At 41.5% G+C, this 17261-nt stretch overlaps 1 protein-coding gene across 2 annotated transcripts; it reads right to left on the reverse strand.

The window, feature by feature from the left end:
• Positions 1-529: 529 nt before the first annotated feature.
• SPO11 (SPO11 initiator of meiotic double stranded breaks) lies at positions 530-14858 on the reverse strand. Of its 2 annotated transcripts, XM_047770286.1 has the most exons (13): positions 14707-14858; positions 12718-12831; positions 11056-11144; positions 10537-10603; positions 10196-10304; positions 9767-9850; positions 9025-9061; positions 8570-8679; positions 4973-5072; positions 4623-4660; positions 3352-3428; positions 1127-1238; positions 530-649 (listed from the first exon to the last, which is right to left on the reverse strand). In XM_047770286.1, the coding sequence occupies exons 1-13, from the start codon at positions 14835-14837 to the stop codon at positions 530-532; spliced, it is 1188 nt and encodes a 395-aa protein (XP_047626242.1). In that variant the 5' UTR covers positions 14838-14858. The 2 variants fall into 2 exon arrangements, with proteins under 2 accessions (XP_047626242.1, XP_047626244.1); XM_047770288.1 differs by lacking the exon at positions 12718-12831 and having other exon boundaries at positions 14707-14837.
• Positions 14859-17261: the final 2403 nt, after the last annotated feature.

Raw genomic sequence — 17261 nt, forward strand, 5'->3', positions numbered from 1 at the left:
TTATTCATAATAAACATTACTGATTGTCACAGTGAGTGAATGTGGTATGACCCCGATACTACGAAGGCAAAGAAAAATGTAGTTAAGAAGAAACTGCTGCAATGGTTGAAATTAAGAAGACACTACAATTCATTTGCAACCTGTCAAGTTTAGGCTATCATTTTTTTGTTATTAATAAGATACTTCATGCCTTAACATTAATTGTATGTAGAAAGTAGATAAAATATATCTGTAGACTTTGATGACGTGTAGAATAATTTTCTAAAATACAATGTAAAAGTCAAAATTACACACATTCTTCTATGATTAACTTTAGAACATGGGATAGAAGCAACTCTCTACAAACAGGGATAAAATAAAGCCTTCTAAAGAAAGTTAGAGTACAACATTAAAAAAAATACAACGGAAAATTATTTTATTTTCCCTCTATAAAATTAAGCATACACATTCTTTCCACAACAGTATCTACTGCTGCAAACAAAACTCATGGAAAGCCTCTTGCAATCACAAGATAGAGTCTGATATATTTTTATATCCAACCTCCAAATTTTAATTTGTTGGGTAAGTACACTCTGGAAAGATAATCTGATGAGAGGAAGGTCAAAGCTTGAATCTCTGCCTTCATTTTAGAGTCTGCCATGATTTCCATCTGTCAATAAAAGTAAATACAATCATCCCAGAGCCCTTTGCTACAGTTGTGTCAACTCAAACTGGTAAATCTAGATTTGTTTTAGTCTCCAAAACTGGGCACTGAACTTTAGGTCAGCCAGAATATTCTAGAGCTGCTACAGTTAAAAATAACAGTTCGGATGTGTTTAATCATTAGGAACAGTCTGGGTTCTTTAGAATTTCCTTCTCTTCTTTTTCCCCATGAACTATGACACAGCCATAGACAATGGGTACAGAACTATGATGAGGGTAAAACTAGCTCAGCTCTACCTGGCTGATTTTATTATCATTCACAGTTCAATGTTTCAACAACCGTTTGCTGCCAAAAAAATACGCACATTAGTTGCTGTTTATATAAAAACTCAAGAAGGATAGTTTCAAAATATTATATAAATAGCCACTCCTGAAGGAAAAGGCAATAAAACACGTAACATTTGAATTTTAAAAAGAACCATACTTCTTTTCTCCAAAACGGTTGGCAAGCAACATAAGGTCTCTTTAGAATGCTGTCAAGTTTCATTTGGTCTCGTTTTGTCAGTGGAATTAAAGTACCTTTTGGTATATTTAGTCTGAAAAAAAAAAAAAAGATGAAAAGAACTCAGTAAAAACAAAGTGCTCCTATAACTTTAAGGTCACACATTTTTCATTTGTATTTATTGTACTTTTTCAAGAAACTCAGAAATAACAAATGAGAAAAGTAGAACAGGTCCACGTTCAAACACAGAATTTGGGGGATCTGGCCTGTCCTGGACCAGCACGTGTTCGAGATCACAGTGTAAGTCTGTTTTCAGTTGTTTTCTTTCATGGCACCTCATGGGATGCTGACAGGAAGACAGACATTGGTTATAAGACCAATGCCCACCGGATTAACATTGCATGTATCAACACCGAGGCAGCCTTCGGAGCTCCACAGCCTGAAAGTGGTGAGTGCCAGTCTGTGTGGCCAACAGCAAGATTCACTGTGGGATTTTAGATTCCACCGAGTACTGAATTCTTTGTCATTCATGGAGAACTTCCTGGGCCGAGGAAGTCAGTCTGTCACTTTTCATTTAGGCACTCGTGTGTGCACGCATACGCACATCCCGTGTATCTCGTTTTGAATTTTAAAAAGTGGATTGTAATTTTATCTTGGTCTGTGTTTTAAAGATAGAACATGAGAGGCCTGGATTTACATTGCAGACTGCTTTTTGAAGTCACAAATCCCAGATTTCCCAGGAGAGCTCCAGTTTCAAATAATCTTTTTCAGTGTCCCCATAATTATGACCATTTGCCAGTGGCAGCTCCTGGATAGGGTGACAATTTGATTGAAAGGGAGGCCTAGAGGATTTCCCTTGAAGCCATGTTTGTGTAGCTATCGCACTGTCTTTTCTTTGATTGTACATTTATTTAGAGTGGCTTTGGAGGGCACTGATGGAATTTATGAGCTACAGCTAGAGTTTCCTCAGGTTTCCCACCTTAATAATCACATCCTCTGTCCTAATTTGTGTTAATACATACAGATCACCCCAAGGGATTTTGACCATGACACATGCACTAAATTGAACAAAACTCTGATTCACTAAACATTCAAAAACTGAAAACTGAATGTTTTCTCTTGTGCCTTCATTTTGTAAGAAGCAGTGATCACCTAAAGCCAGTTCATAGCCCATATTTAGAAAATAAGCACCTGTCACCAACGTTTGCTCCCTGCTTCAAGAAATCCAATAAATATCTTTAATTTCATTCTCGCAGGCCAATGAAAACAACAAAGTATTTTAAAATGTCGCATTAGCAGAGATGAATAAAGTGATAATGTCCTGTGCTGAGGCACAGGTGGGCTCTTACTCTCCAGGGAAAGCAAAATAATTAATTTATCCAGAGGGCAGTCAAAGCCTTAAAAATGTGCATACCCTTTGACCCAGCTATTCTGGGAATTCCACCTATGAACGGGCACAGATTTAGTTACAGGAGGGTCCATCGAAGCACAATCTATCAGAACAGAGATTTGGAAGCACGCGAATGTCCAAGAGGCCGCTGAATAAACATATCCGGAACCGGAATTCAGTAGTAGAAGACATTCAAATGAATTCACAGGAGTGTATTTTGTGACAAGGAAAAGTGATCACATTGTGTTGTGTGAGAAAAACCGGCTGCAAAGTAAAGTATTATCCCATTATTTTGGAAAAAGTTATGGCAATGAACAGCAAATAATCTACAAGGATAATGCTGTTCATTTATTTGTAGGTGACTTTTAACGATTTTTTTTCTATAATGAACATATATATATTAAAATCAACAAAATTTAGGTTCCCCAACTATAAATAATCTCAAAATGAGGTTTTTTTTAAAAATGAAATTAAAAATTTAAACCTATGATAAAACTGATTCACATGACAAATTGTGTCCTCAATGATTTGAGTTAACTAGATTCAATGTCTGATTACTTTCTAAGTATAAAAAATTACTGAATACTTTAAAAGTAAAACAAAAAATATCTCCTAGTTTAATTCACCAAATATATTTAAGTGTTTTAGTGGTTGGAATGGAAACACTGATAAGTTTAATTCATAATTATATAGTCCTGAGTCACAGTGAACAATATAAACAAAAAACATTGAGTTTTCCCTGGTAGTGACTTTTTAGGCTAATTGTTACACATTACAATGAGTCATCATTTAAAATACCCTAATTCTGCTGTCTAACCTTTTGATATCAGAAGGGAGGAGACCAAGCCATCTAATAGCTGGAACTGTGAGATTATGTGCTTCAAAAGACATAGCCTAAAATAAAGAGCAGAAGTATATTAGCTAAGGCTTTTGTGGAGAACTAGCAAACTTGTTTTTGCAGCAAAAAAAAAAAAAAATTTTTTTTGGTCTTTTTAGGGCCACACCCATGGCATATGAAGTTTCCAGGCTAGGGGTCGAAAGGGAGCTGCAACTGCTGGCCTACACCACAGCCACAGCAATGCCAGATCCGAGCCACATCTGTGACCTACACTACAGCTCATGGCAGCGCTGGATCCTTAACCTTCTGAGCAAGGCCAGGAATCAAACCCGTGTCCTCATGGATACTAGTTGGGTTCACTACCACTGAGCCACAGCAGGAACCTCTGCAGAAAAAAATTTAACTTGTTAAGGACTGATACCAAAGACGTCAAACCCCCAAAGCACACAGAAGTAAGAAAGTCACCAGGAGCTCAGCTAAACTGGACTTTCAATGAAGGTTTTAAAACAGCTCCATAGTATTTCTATATTGATTTTCTACACAATAAAACTACAAACGGCCCGCTCTGACCTGCATTCACTGCAGTTTGTGATGTCAGACAGCCTAACACCTTGCTTTCTCCTCTTCATCTGCTCTAAACAAATACATCAGGGACATGCAGGGTGTATACCAGTGGTCCCCAAACTTTACCGTGCGTCAGCATCACCTGGAGGCGCCACCCTTAGAAATTCGCACCCAGGAGGCCTGGATGGGGATTGAGATCTGCACTTCCAACAAGTTCCCAGGTGACGCTGAGGCTGCAGGTCTGGGACCACAGTTTGAGAACCCTCAGTGTATAGTAGCTGCAGTCTTTAGTGGTGAAACTTGGTGGTCTTTTCATTTCTTCTCAGGGTTGGCATTGTGAAAGTCAGAATTCAAGGCTGTTACAATTTGCAGGGGATACTTGGTGATTAGACAATGTTATTAGGCTGAGGGCCCACAGTTACGTCAGCAGGCTGGGAGAGTGGAGGATAATTAATACCTCTTGTCTGCAGGCGACCCACTCTGCACCTGCAGGCACACTGGTCACTCTGAAAGCTGGAATTACAGCCTCTGAAACAGGCTGGCCCTAAACTAATGCAGTAGCTTCCCTACTGGCACATTTTGGGGGCCCTCAGCTTACCAGGGGCTGATAAATGAAAGCAGAAACCACGCCAATGAATATAAAATATCTCAATAGTGAAAAAGGAAAAATGTTTTTCTCTACTTACCATGGAGCCATACTTATAGATGCACATTATTTCTATGCCTGTTAAAAGAAAGTTAACTTTCAAATGACCTTCTTTCGTGTTAGAGGTTAGATCATTATATCCACCACCTGCAATTTGTATGTTTGTGGGCACGAGCAATGAAAAATTTACCGTCCAGTTTAATACAGCAAAAGCAGCAATACATTGCCTCAAATGATTAGTCATCAATTTTAATCTAATTAGACTTTTAAAATAAAAAATCTCTAATCATACTTTCAAAATATTTTATGAAAGTGTTCCATAAGCAGAAAAACACAATTCAAACATGATTTAACTCTGACTACTGTTTCAATAGTCCAACAATAAATTACCGTGTGGATCAGCATCTACAAGAGTGAACACAGGAATGTGAAATGTGTCCCAAAGCTTCTTGACTAAAAGTCTTGTGTTCAGATCAGGCACTCCCTTTCCCTAAGAGCAAGATCGAAATCATGCACTTTAATTTTAGTGGAATGAAACTGATAAAACGATATCCTTAATTTATGAATAACTGAAAAGCCAGACACCCTCACCTTAAATGTCAGGTAGTGGAAGACTGACGTCGACTGCCAAGAAAACGTACAACATGGCCAAAAATCCCACATACCTTTATAACTTTGACTCAATCATCCAGTCCTAGGAAACAACCCTAAGGAAATATTTCGGCAGAAACAAAAATAAAAATCTGACATACATAAAGATGGCCACTGCAGGGTTATTTAAAAGGACAGAAACTACTGTAAATAGCCCAAATATCTGACAACAGGGGCAACAGAGAGGCGGCACGGCCCAGATGTGACGTGCACCAGCATTGGGGCCCCACAGCCGGGGCTGGCATCTGCCACGTCTAAGCAGCACGAACCTGAAGGAGGCACAAAAACTCTCTGAGTTTGGGGCTTTGCAGCACCTTATAAGATTATTATGGGAATTCAATTATTTAATAAAATACTTAGAAGAGTTTCTGGTTTAAGTTTAGGATTTAATAAACCTAAGTGGTGGAATAATATCATGAAGTCAATAAAACAATAATTATGTAGGAAATCATGTAAAGAGCATTACAATAGTCTTAAGAGAAAAAAAGCAGAAAACCAATGAAACGTGGAGCAGACAAGGAAGCGAGTAGAGATAAGAACGAGCTTTCGATGGGACAGCTCTGAGTTTGACTTCCCTCTCTGCCAACCACCAGTGGGTGATGCTGGGCTAGTTTCTTAGTTGCAATAGGCTGTGGCTTTATTTATTTATTTACTGTTTTTTAGGGCCGCTCCCATGGCACATGGAGATCCCCAGGCTAGGGGCTGAAACGGAGCTGCAGCTGCTGGCCTACACCACAGCCACAGCGAGGCCAGATTCTAGCCACGTCTTCGACCTACACCACAGCTCACAGCAACGCTGGATCTTTAACCCACTGACTGAGGCCAGGGACTGAACCTGCAACCTCTGGATACTAGTTGAGTTCGTTAACCACTGAGCCACAAAAGGAACTCCCAAGTGTGGCTGTACTTATCACGTCAGCATAAATATGCCTGCCACACAGAGTTATGGCAGCACAGCAATATGGAGATGAGCTGTCTGAATCCAAGTCCTAGTTCTGACCAGCCTTAAGACTGCAGTTAAGTACCTTCCTGTGAACCAATGTTCTTGTGTTAAAATTGAGATGGTAGTACCTAGCGCATAAGATTGGGGAGACTTTACAAGTTGATACACGAGAAATCACAGTAAATGTGAACCCTTATTAGGTAAAGTGCTTGGCAGCTTCCTGACTTTTCATGAGCACATAGCCAACAGCGCTGCATTTCAACTTTCCCTTTGGGAAAAGATGGCACACGTATGGTGGTGGAAGGGTCAGTACCAAAGGACATCCGGTGAAAAATGACCCCTTTCTGCCTGGCCCTTGATGCTCCGCTCTTCAGAGGCAGCTACTCCAGGTGAGCTTCTTGCGGGCGTTTCACCGTAGTAATAACAGCGATTATCAGTGGACACCATGGCAGCAGCAAGACATGGGAAAGCTAGGGCTAGAAGGCAGCACTCGAGAGGAAAGTCAAGGGAGAAAAAGAAACACGACAGAGCCTTGCTTTATGCACCTCTCCAAAGTGCCAGTACCAGATGTGATTCCAACGCCAAGGGTTGAACGGGCCGGGGCCACCGCGGCTTTCTTTGCCGCAATGGCTTGGCTTCCTATCGGCCCAGCAGGCATGTGCCCTCAGCATGGAGGTTGAAAGGGGAGGAGGACTGGACCCAAGAGCGAGCCACAGGACACCCCCAGAGAGAGATCACTTCAGGGGTGCAGGTATGGTGCAGGGGTGCAGGTATGATGCAGGGGAGCAGGATTACTTTATTACTTATGAGGTCTCAGTCTGTGTTTTTCATCTCAACTGTTGTCCCCTCACTTCAGACTGGGCAGATGTCACCAGCAGGTCCCACTATCACCTCAAACTCATATTTCTAAAACAGCACTCAACATCTTCCTTCCACGGAGAACTGAGTCTTCCTGCCACTTGTTGTGGAGTATCGAAGGTGATGCCATGGTTAGGTGCCACACACCAGAGTCATTTTTGTATCATTCCTCTCCCCTCGTGGTCACTGAGTCCTTTTCAGCTGGATGTGGACCTGTCCCTGCCTTAAGTCCTTTCTCTGTAATCCTTCCTCTGGCATCCTGCCACCAAGGCAGCCACCTGAGAGCCTCCGGACCGGCTCCCTGAATCCACTGTCTCCCTCTCCACCTGATGACGCTGCTGCTATGCTAATCCTTGTCATTTCCTTTCTCACCAATCCAAAAACCTCTTAGCGCCTGATATTTGCCCTAAACCAGAATGCCTCCTGGGAGTGGCCAGGCCCTCCAAGACTCCTAACAGCTGCCCAACACCCTGCTTCTCCTGAGGCTTCCACAAGCATGTCTCACGAAAATCATAGTGACTGTTAATCCAATAAGCCCGAAGAATTGTAAGTAGATGAGCTTTTTCTTTTTTTATTCGAGGGACTAGGTTTTCATACAGGTCTAAAAAAGTGGAAGCAGGCCTGGATGGGGGAGAGGACCCTGATGCATTCTGCTGCCATCATCATGTCATCATTCCACCGTCCCACGCCTCGAGCCTCCTTTATTCCCACCGCTTTCTTTCCCAGTCCACCAGATGTCATCAGTCACCCCAGTTTTGCAAACTTCTCCCATATACCCTGCTGCTTGAGGCTTGTTGCCGGGAACTCCCGTGGTGGCTCAGTGGGTTGAGAACCTGACTAGTATCCATGAAGATGAGGGTTCGCTCCCTGGCGTTGCTTGGGGGTTAAGAATCTGGTGTTGCCACAAGTTGCAGCACAGGTAGCAGACATGGCTCGGATCCTGTGTTGCTGTGGCTGTGGTGTAGGCCAGCAGCTGCAGCTCCAACTTGACCCCTAGCCTGGGAACTTCCATATGCTGTGGGTGCGGCCCTACAAAAGAAAATAAAAGCTTACTCGTTGCTAAAACACCTGTACTTCCCTGTGTGTTATCTCAACATATGCTTCTGGGTTCTTTGCTATTCTTTGAACATTTATACTGTGTGTGTATCTGGTATGCAAACCTCTGTGAGGAAGAGCAAGGCGCAGCTCTCCCTCATTCAATCCTGCCCAAAGCTCCCGTGTGGCTGTGGTTTACTCCAGACAAGTAGTCCCTGCGGGAATGGTGTGAGGGTGACACCGAGAGCCTGCGTAAACTCACCGTGGTATTCGAGTATCACTGGTATTTAAGAATCAGGACCATCAACCTTGATTTTAGCCAAATTTGAGTACATGTACATAAACACCTTAGGAATTCTTGTTCTAGATCCTGTATCTCTAAGGATGGTTCATATTGATAACAGAGTGCTGTCCAAGGTTATGGGTGATATTAGAAACCCCTCTTATCAATCACCAAAGGATATGTTAGTCTTGGAATTGAGGTAAAGTGGATAATATACCGTAACCATGATGCACGGAGACATTTTGTTGCAAAAATTGTCATCCAGGAGTCTCTGAAATGTCGCATCTTTTTCTACAATTAACAGAAATTTCGCATCTGTAATTAAATCTGTGAAGTTAAGGCTGACAAATTTAAAGCATGAGTATTTCTGTTAAACACTAACTAATGAATGGTGCCATATAGAGCAATTCAAAAGCAGCTATAGATACAAGATGTTACTTTTACTTTAAAAAATTTGAAAGTACACGGATATATATTCAGACAGAGTAGTTAATATCTCTTCTACTAGATGGTGAGCTCCTAAAAGAATCCTAAAAAAGGGACCATGGTGTGTTCTTTCTGACCACTACGGGGTTTGGTTTGTTGGTTATATAGTATGAAGGCTTGATTTATCAACGTAATGAATACATGAACATTTTAGAAGCTTAAATAGTTTTTTCACTCAAAGGATACTCCAAATTCCTTGAATATTGGATGGTACAGCAACAGCCTATGTTAACAAAACAAGGCAGTTTTTATTTTAAATAAAAAGCAAGTATAACTACATTTAAAAATTTATCACAAAATTCTATGTTTTCATTTTTTAAAAATGTGCCTGTTATCTGAGGCCTGTGCCTCAGTAAAGCAAAACAGTAGGACGCAGGTTTACCCTTCAGCAAGAAAACACATGACCCAAACTACTTCCCAGCTTCCCAGCACATGCGAATTCCTTGGAAACTTTATAGACACGTGCCTTCACAAGCAGAAGCTGATGCAGGAGAGACTCTCTCTCACAGGGGTCATCCTCCTCTTTCCTAAATGGTAAGCTGCCCCTTCCCAATTTCTGCGCTACTTTCGTCTTGTAGGCTTTGTATGTACCAGAGCCCAGCAAATAGTTTAATATTAATTTCTGAGCTAGAACATTTTATGAAGATGGCATAAATAACCATGCTAAAATGGTCAGGCCATATTCCTCCGGAAAATAAGAGTATGTTTAAAAAAAGGAATGTGTATGTTTATTTCCATACGACATTTGACAATTGGCCTGTTTTGAAACTAGGTAATGTACAACCCTTAAGGCGTATACCTATCCATTTTCCAATTTTATTTTAAAATGTTAAGCTCCAAACGACATAATGCAGTAAAATACAATGCGTTTTAAAACCAAAGGATCCGAAACGGAGTTAAAGCACGTGAAAACGTCAACGATGCTTACGGTTGCACATGTACAATTCACCTTGGTGCCATCTTCCTCTATATACCTTAAGTTGCCAGCAATTAAACCTTTTGATGTAGAGAACTGTAAAAATAATAGACATATTTGAAAACTTTTTCTCAAGCATATATGACGCTTCTAAGGCCCTTCTCATGTTCACTTGCTAAAGTATACATATTTTAGCTCAGATTGGAAGTTAAGAATAAAAGGGGAAAATCTGTAAGAGTATTTAGGGATGAAAAATATTTGCTACTGCATATGCTTTGGTTCATTAGCCACGGGAATACGCTGATAACCAGTTATTTAAATTCAGAGTGAGAAACACACAGCATCATCAAACGTATGAAAAGAAGGCACAGATTAAATTTGTTCTTTTATTATAATTTTTATACGTCTTGTCTTAAAACATTTGTATTAAATGCTACTTACTATGTGTAGACTCCTCCTGGGCACTTTCAACATACAGGAAACGTCATTGATGATATTGTCCACAACAGTCTGGTTACCAAAGAGTTGGCTGTCAGTGTAATATATGTCTCTAAGAAAAAATTGTAAATATAGATTTTAATTCACCATATTCTCTTTAACTATGGTAAGTATTGGAGTACTAACTGAAGAAAGCTTTAACTGGATGAAAACAACATATAAACAAAATAATTTATCACCCATAGTCTAATTTTATGTAACTTTTCAAAATACATAATGAAAGTTAATCCCACTAAATCTCACACTGCATTTTAAAGAGTAATTCATTAGAATAACGTATTTACCTTTTGGTTGCGTAAGTGTTGCTCTGTACTAATTTATATATCATGGACAATATTTTAAGAATTAGTGCTGGAAAATAAGATGCAATAAACAAGTTACTCATCATTTCAAAATAAGATGCAATAAACAAGTTACTCATCATTTCTCTTACTAATTCAAAACATACTGCCGTCAAGGATTTTAACTGTCGCCAGTTACTTTCTGCATTACAAAAATTCTTTCCAAAGTAGAAGTGTTAAGTCCAGAATAATAATTGCCTGAAGAATCAGATAAAATTAATTGTTCTATGTACAGAAAAATTGACAGGCTATTTTTCCACTGAGTCATGTACCTTGAAAATTCATTTTGGAATAATAATTTACTTCCATGGTTGTTGACAATGCAAAATTCTATAAAATTACTTCAAGTACAGGATGGCCTATGAAAGAACAAGTGAAGTTATTTCACTAGGAACAACTAAAACCCAGATGGTAACCAAAATGATTTATTTTACTACAAAAAGCTAAGAAAGATGAATTTACCAAAATTTTTAACTGATTTTGGTGAATCACTTTTGATTTTTCTTGTGGTACAATGAGATACCATGTGAAGGCCCACAGAATCTTCAAATCTTCAAAGCAAGGGAATCAAATGAAAAAAAAAGAGAAAAAAAGATTAACTCTGAACACCAAACGATATACATTCAATATCTTCTTCTGAACATCATTTAAATCTACATTTCTTCTCAACGTAAGCATTGAAGTTTTAGAATAACCTCATTTGTAAGCTTAGATGACTCCAGGTGGTAATTAGGTAATTAGCTTTGCAACACACAGAGGAACTAAAAGAAAGTACTTAAAACACATGAATTTAATACCTTTGATTATGTGTGTGGGGGGGGCGTGTGGGTGTGTATATTTTTCCTAAGAAGATATTTAGGGAATGTGAAGTATTTTCAAATATTTCACAACTTTATTAGCATTTTGCTCATTTTACATACTTATTTAATGATTTTATTCAGTTTAATAATGTTTGGGAATATTTTATTAAATTTACCCCCAAAGTTACATTAAATAAAACTACAATTTACACTAGGTTGTTAAATTGAACCACCAAGCCTGTCCTAAGGGGGCTGAGGGCATCAGGCAAATAGCTCAGGTGGTGGCTGCCTCAAGGCCTGGTGAGATATGTCTTGCACACTATGATTCAAAAGTTTGTGGAGTTCCCATTGTAGCTCAGTGGCTAGCGAATCCGACTAGGAACCATGAGGTTGCGGGTTCGATCCCTGGCCTTGGTCAGTGGGTTGGGGATCCAGCGTTGCCGTGAGCTGTGGTGTGGGTTGCAGACGCGACTCAGATCCCACGGTGCTGTGGCTGTGGTGTAGGCCAGTGGCTACAGCTCCGATTGGACCCCTAGCCTGAGAACCTCCATATGCTGTGGGAGCAGTCCTAGAATAAGGCAAAAAGACAAAAAAAGTTTGCAATTGCATTAATTCCATTGATCATAAAAGAATGCTTAGTGACTACAGAGCCTCAAAGTTACTCTGTTTCTGTAACTCTCACTGAGGACCATCGTAGGGTCTTTCCTTGTTTAGTGGAAAATATCTATAGGTTGAGGATCAGAAAGCAACAAACGGTATTGGGTTTGAGAGGACGTCGACAGAGCTGTTTGCTGACTTCCTGCTCTTGGACTCAGGACTTAGGAAGAGGGAGATCTGCTAGAAGCAAGAGCCATTGAAACGTGCTCTCCATTCAGGATACATTTATATACGTACATTTATATATTTATAGGTCTCAGTATCAAGATTAGCTGTAGCTCCCCTGAGCAAGCGGTTTGCTTGTGCAGTGTGGATGAGAATTCCATTGATGATATTTCCCTCTTTGAGTGCTAGAAAGCTTAGATCCAAGCCTGGAGCCTATTTTTAGCAGGCCTGTGAGACTTCATCATATGCATTCGGAATTCTAACCTCTGTTGGTGCTCCATTTTTTTGTTCCTAGCATTGTTTTCCCTTTGCCTTATCTTTCACACCTACTTCTAGTTTATATAACCTGCCTGTATGGTATGTATTTTGTAAACTTCCTTAAACCCCTTTTGGCAGGGTAAAGGCAGTAAAAAGAATTAAATCCAACTAGAGCTCTACCTTGGATAAATTCAAATAGTGACACAGAGACTGCATTTAAAAATTAAAAATATAAAATGCCCACTTTATATTTTCCCAGCTTGATCTATTTTCTATTGTGAATGCAGGAGCTTCATTTCTTGCCAAGCTTGTGATTACGTCTTGGATGATATTTTCTATAGAGGAAAGCACCTCAGAACTGAAACAACAAACATACCGTGATTCAATCTTAATTCTAAATTAGAACTTTACAATATGTAACATTTTTCTAGATCAATATTAAATTTTTGTTTCATCAGTTGTTTTTTAAGACTAGGCAATCCACGTCAATAATTCTCTCCCAGTAAATTTTGACATCAGTGATGCATGAAAACAACAACTGTATTTATACCGGTTGCTTACAAAAACATTTCATTTGCTTAGATTTTACTTCTCAAATAATTACCAATTTAAGTAATATTTCCCTTTTAGATTAATTACTAGACATTATATTTTACCTACTCTTCACATCAACCTACATAAAATACAAATTCATTGGCTTGAATTACTACTGATAAATGTTTTAATTCAAATTGATGTACTTTGGGCTTTGAACTTATTTCCCCCAAATGCAATGCAAAAATATTTCAAAAGAAACACTTCTGTAGCACATTACCCTAACTGATCTCATGCCTTCAATCAGCCCTTCTGAATTTCAGTGATACAAAAAGAAAAGTTTAATCACTACCATAAAAAGACTTGGCAGCTACACCACTTTACAAAAAATTATTAAGACTTAGCCCAGTTTTCTGTCAGCTGACTTTTAATTTCACAAGCCATCAGCTTCAAAAAATGTTGTTCAGTTATAAATACCATAAGAATATTGCCTTGGAAGGGAAATCACATTAAATCTAGAAAACGCACAAAACGTACGGTTCTAATTTCCACAGAAATTTCAGAGTTTTCGTTGAAAACACGTGTATCAGAAAATACATTTTGAAACTTCAACTTAATTTTATTTCAAAAAAATAAATTTTGAAAGCTTAACACTTTCCAATATCGGGAGGCAAACACTGATTCAAATATCTTATTCTTTTTTTTCAGTTTGGAAAAAAATTTACAGTAAGACTGTGACCAACTTTAAAACAATCTGATTTACATCTGAACTGTAAACAAGGAACTCCCACTCTCTTCTTTCCTTTACCCTCCTACCTTCTCCTTCCAACTAAATCCTTCCGTAAAAATTTTTTTGTGGTTTTTTTTTGGGGGGTTTTGATAGTTGGTTTGGGCTTAAAGTAAAAGATAGTCATTTGTTTAAGTGAAAAACTTTGCTGATAAATCAGAAAAGCAGATCAAGAGAGCACAACAGTATTTTAAGTAAAAGTGGTGAATACTGTCAAACATAATTTCTGTAGTTAACTCCAGGTCAGGGAGCTGGACAAGCTCTGTAATTGATTTTATCAGCACCGCACTAACTGAGCAAACCTCCAACTGCTTTAATTGATTTTAAAAGAAAAGTACATTTGCTTCACTTCCAAGTCAAAAAACCAATTATTTTATGATAAACCACTTAAAATGTGTTGACTTCCTCGATCATTTTGATAAAACACAATTTTGATAACTCTCACTATCCATTTCCCACCACTTTCTCTTCAAAAAAAAAAAAAAAAAAAAAGAGCCTGAAGGCTTAAGTTTTACGCGCGCACACACACACACAATTTTTTAAAAAGAAACTTAAGGCCAACATGTGCCCCAAATTCCCCAAACTGTCAGGATCTCATTCAGGAAACCTGAGAACAACTGTGGCGATGCTCCGTGAACATTCTAGAGGGGGAACATTCTAGAAAACACTGGGGGTGGGGGTCACCAGGCTTCTCGAACTGAAAATGAGGTAGCATCAGAAAGACGGAGCCCTTCTCAGGGTTCAGGGCCGTTGGGCCAAATTGGCCCTCAAGTGGCCTCTGCCCTGGGGGGTGGCCTTGCACCCCGGGACTGAGGAGGCGGGAAGCAGTCCCCGCAGAGCGCCTCGCGCCAGGGCAGCCAAGGGGACGGTCTCGCTAACTCCGGGCCGTGCACCCCACAGGGGCCCCTATACCTAGAGGCCAGGCGTGTCCCCCCGCCCGCCGGCTCCCCTCCGCCTCTCCTCAGGGAGGCCAGCAGGGAAGCCCGGTGCTGGTCCAACACATGGAAGAACGAGGCCTCAGGCCCCCTGGGCGCAAAGGCCATGACGACCAACTGCGAAAACAATCTCCACGAACACAACTACGGCCAGTCCCTGCCTGCACACAGCGCGCGTCCGTGTAGGGGCCAAGGCGTCTTTCCCGCGTTTTTCCTGGAGGGGGCGGGGCGGCTCGCCTGCACGTCTCACTTCCGGAGGCGGGGCTGACGTACGCATGCGCATAACACGTCCACTGAGGGAGGCGAGCATGCGCAGAAGTCTCTCCGTGCAAGCCCCCCCTGGGAAGCAAAGTGGGCGAAGCAAAGGCACCAGCTCTGTCAGCACTGGGGACCAGCGGCAGGGACCAGCAGGGTATGCTCGGGATGTGGACCTAGATTGGGGACCTCAAAATAGTTGTATGTCATTTGGGGGGCTACTTAGGAATCTGTCAGAATTTTGTGGGGGTTTCTCTGGGGATGGAATTTACCCCTCCAGCCTCAGTTTTCTCATCTTTCAGATGAAGGCTTTGTAGCAGGTGGGTTCTCAGTGAGAAACAAACAAAAGGCCTTTGAAAGGAGAGGCCAGGTCAGTGACACCCTTGAGGCTTGTCTGTTGGGAGGTGCCTCTCTTCTGGGACCATCTGTCCGCTTGTCTCCTTCTCAGGAGAACAGACCCTTCTTCTTTCTTTTTTTTTTTTTTTTTCTTTTGGTCTTGCGTCTTTTTAGGGCCGCACCCGCGGCATATGGAGGTTCCCAAGCTAGGGGTGGAATTGGAGCTACAGCTGCCAGTCTATGCCAGAGCCACAGCCACGCGGGATCCAAGCCGCATCTGCGACCTACACCACAGCTCACGGCAACACTGGATCCTTAACCCACTGAGCGAGGCCAGGGATCGAACCTGCATCCTCATGGATGCCAGTTGGGCTCGTTAACCACTGAGCCAGGACGAGAACTCTCGAGGACAGACATATCAGGCAAGTAGCGCTCTGTTCCCCCCCCGGGCCGGGGGCCAGCAGCCTGATAGACCTGACAAGAAATGTAAGGTCCTGAGCTGGGCGGGGGCCCAGGGAGGGGATCAAAACAGGGAAGGAAGCAAACCCTCATAAAGCTGGCATTCCAGCAGGGAGAAGCCACAAGGTGTGGACTTGAAAGGCTTCGCCTGGGCTCCCACCACCCAGACCAAGGGGGAGGCGTGTGTCCCCCTTCCAGGCAGCAGCAGCAGCCCAGGTCCCCCCCTCGCTCAGGTAACCTGCATGCACGCCTGCGCCTCCTCCACATCAAAGTGAACCATCCCAGCCCTGGGCTGAGAGGAGACCAGAAAAACATTTTCCACCCCTAGCAACACATTGCAGAGGGAACTGGCAGATGCCACTTGGCAGGGCAGTCCCGGTACCAAGTTCATTCTTCCTTCTGGCCAGGTGCGATCGGCACAGGGATGGGACGGGGGAAGGGGGAGGAGACGGTGTCTCGAAGCTGTGTTCAGGCTATACTTGGGAAAATGAAAAGCTTTTTCCGAAGCCTTACTAGTGGGTCTTTCCTCTGAGCCAGCCTGTCACTCAGAGACTTGTCTGAGGGCCAGAGCCCCCATGCACTTTGGAAAGAGCATCGTTTAAATCAGGTGCAGTTATCTTTTCCATGTCTAACACACCAGAAAAAGGAGAAGTAGGGAAAGCTGGGGAGGCCCTTCAAGCTAACCAGACAGGAGAGATGCCTGCCTACAGTGCTGGGCTTGTTACATTTAAACAAACAAACAAAAAAACATTTTTAAAGCAAGTGTGCATGAATTTTAACATATTATAGATTCTTGAGAGGAAAAGAGCAGAGAAAATGCTAAATAATTTCTTTATTTCTTGGGGCTTTATGAAGTGTTTTTCCTTTGTGTGTTTTTTTGACTTTTAGAAAATTATAAGAGTGATACATGCTTCCAAAAATATTTATGTCATTCAGAAGGTATGAGTCAAAATGAAAGGCACCACCTCCCCTCCACAGCCACTCGCTGCCCCATCTCCGTTTGTTCCCTTGGGACTCTGTGATCCTTCCGACCCTGGAATTACTCCTTCTTGCCCTGAGGGCCTTTGCACTTACTCTTCTCTTAACAGCTTGGAATGCTCTGTCCTTTTTTCTGTCCCTCCCGAAATCCAGCCTGGCTGATTCATTCTTCTATGTCCTCAGATCTGTCTGGACCTCTCCCTGCACTCTGCCCCTATGTCTTGACCCTTGGTTTGCCCTGTCCCGACATGCCTGCCTTTCTTTACCCAGGAGAGTGGGGGCTGAGCTTAGCCAGTGCCCCGATGTGCCTGGCAGAGGGAAGGTCCTTGGTTGTGTTTGTTGAATGAATGAATGACTCCCTGTGGGATTATCTCTGTCATCTCTTTGTGGTAATTCATCCCAGTCGTCTTTCTACAGATCCCTGAATAAGTGTAATTTTTAAATATTCTCTGCATTATTCTGGTATTGCTGCCACTGCTCATAAAAGTCACTGCAGTTTTCTGA

This window comes from Phacochoerus africanus, chromosome 3, assembly GCF_016906955.1.
Source record: "Phacochoerus africanus isolate WHEZ1 chromosome 3, ROS_Pafr_v1, whole genome shotgun sequence".
Classification (NCBI taxonomy): Eukaryota; Metazoa; Chordata; class Mammalia; order Artiodactyla; family Suidae; genus Phacochoerus; species Phacochoerus africanus.

Excerpts from the sequence above, each read along its gene's own strand:
- SPO11 (XM_047770286.1), bottom strand. The coding sequence starts at position 14,837 with ATGGCCTTTGCGCCCAGGGGGCCTGAGGCCTCGTTCTTCCATGTGTTG. Across the intron at positions 12,832-14,706 it reads GGGACACGCCTGGCCTCTAG|TTCTGAGGTGCTTTCCTCTA; the intron begins GTATAGGGGCCC and ends TTGTTGTTTCAG. Across the intron at positions 3,429-4,622 it reads TCTATAAGTATGGCTCCATG|GCTATGTCTTTTGAAGCACA; the intron begins GTAAGTAGAGAA and ends TCTTTATTTTAG.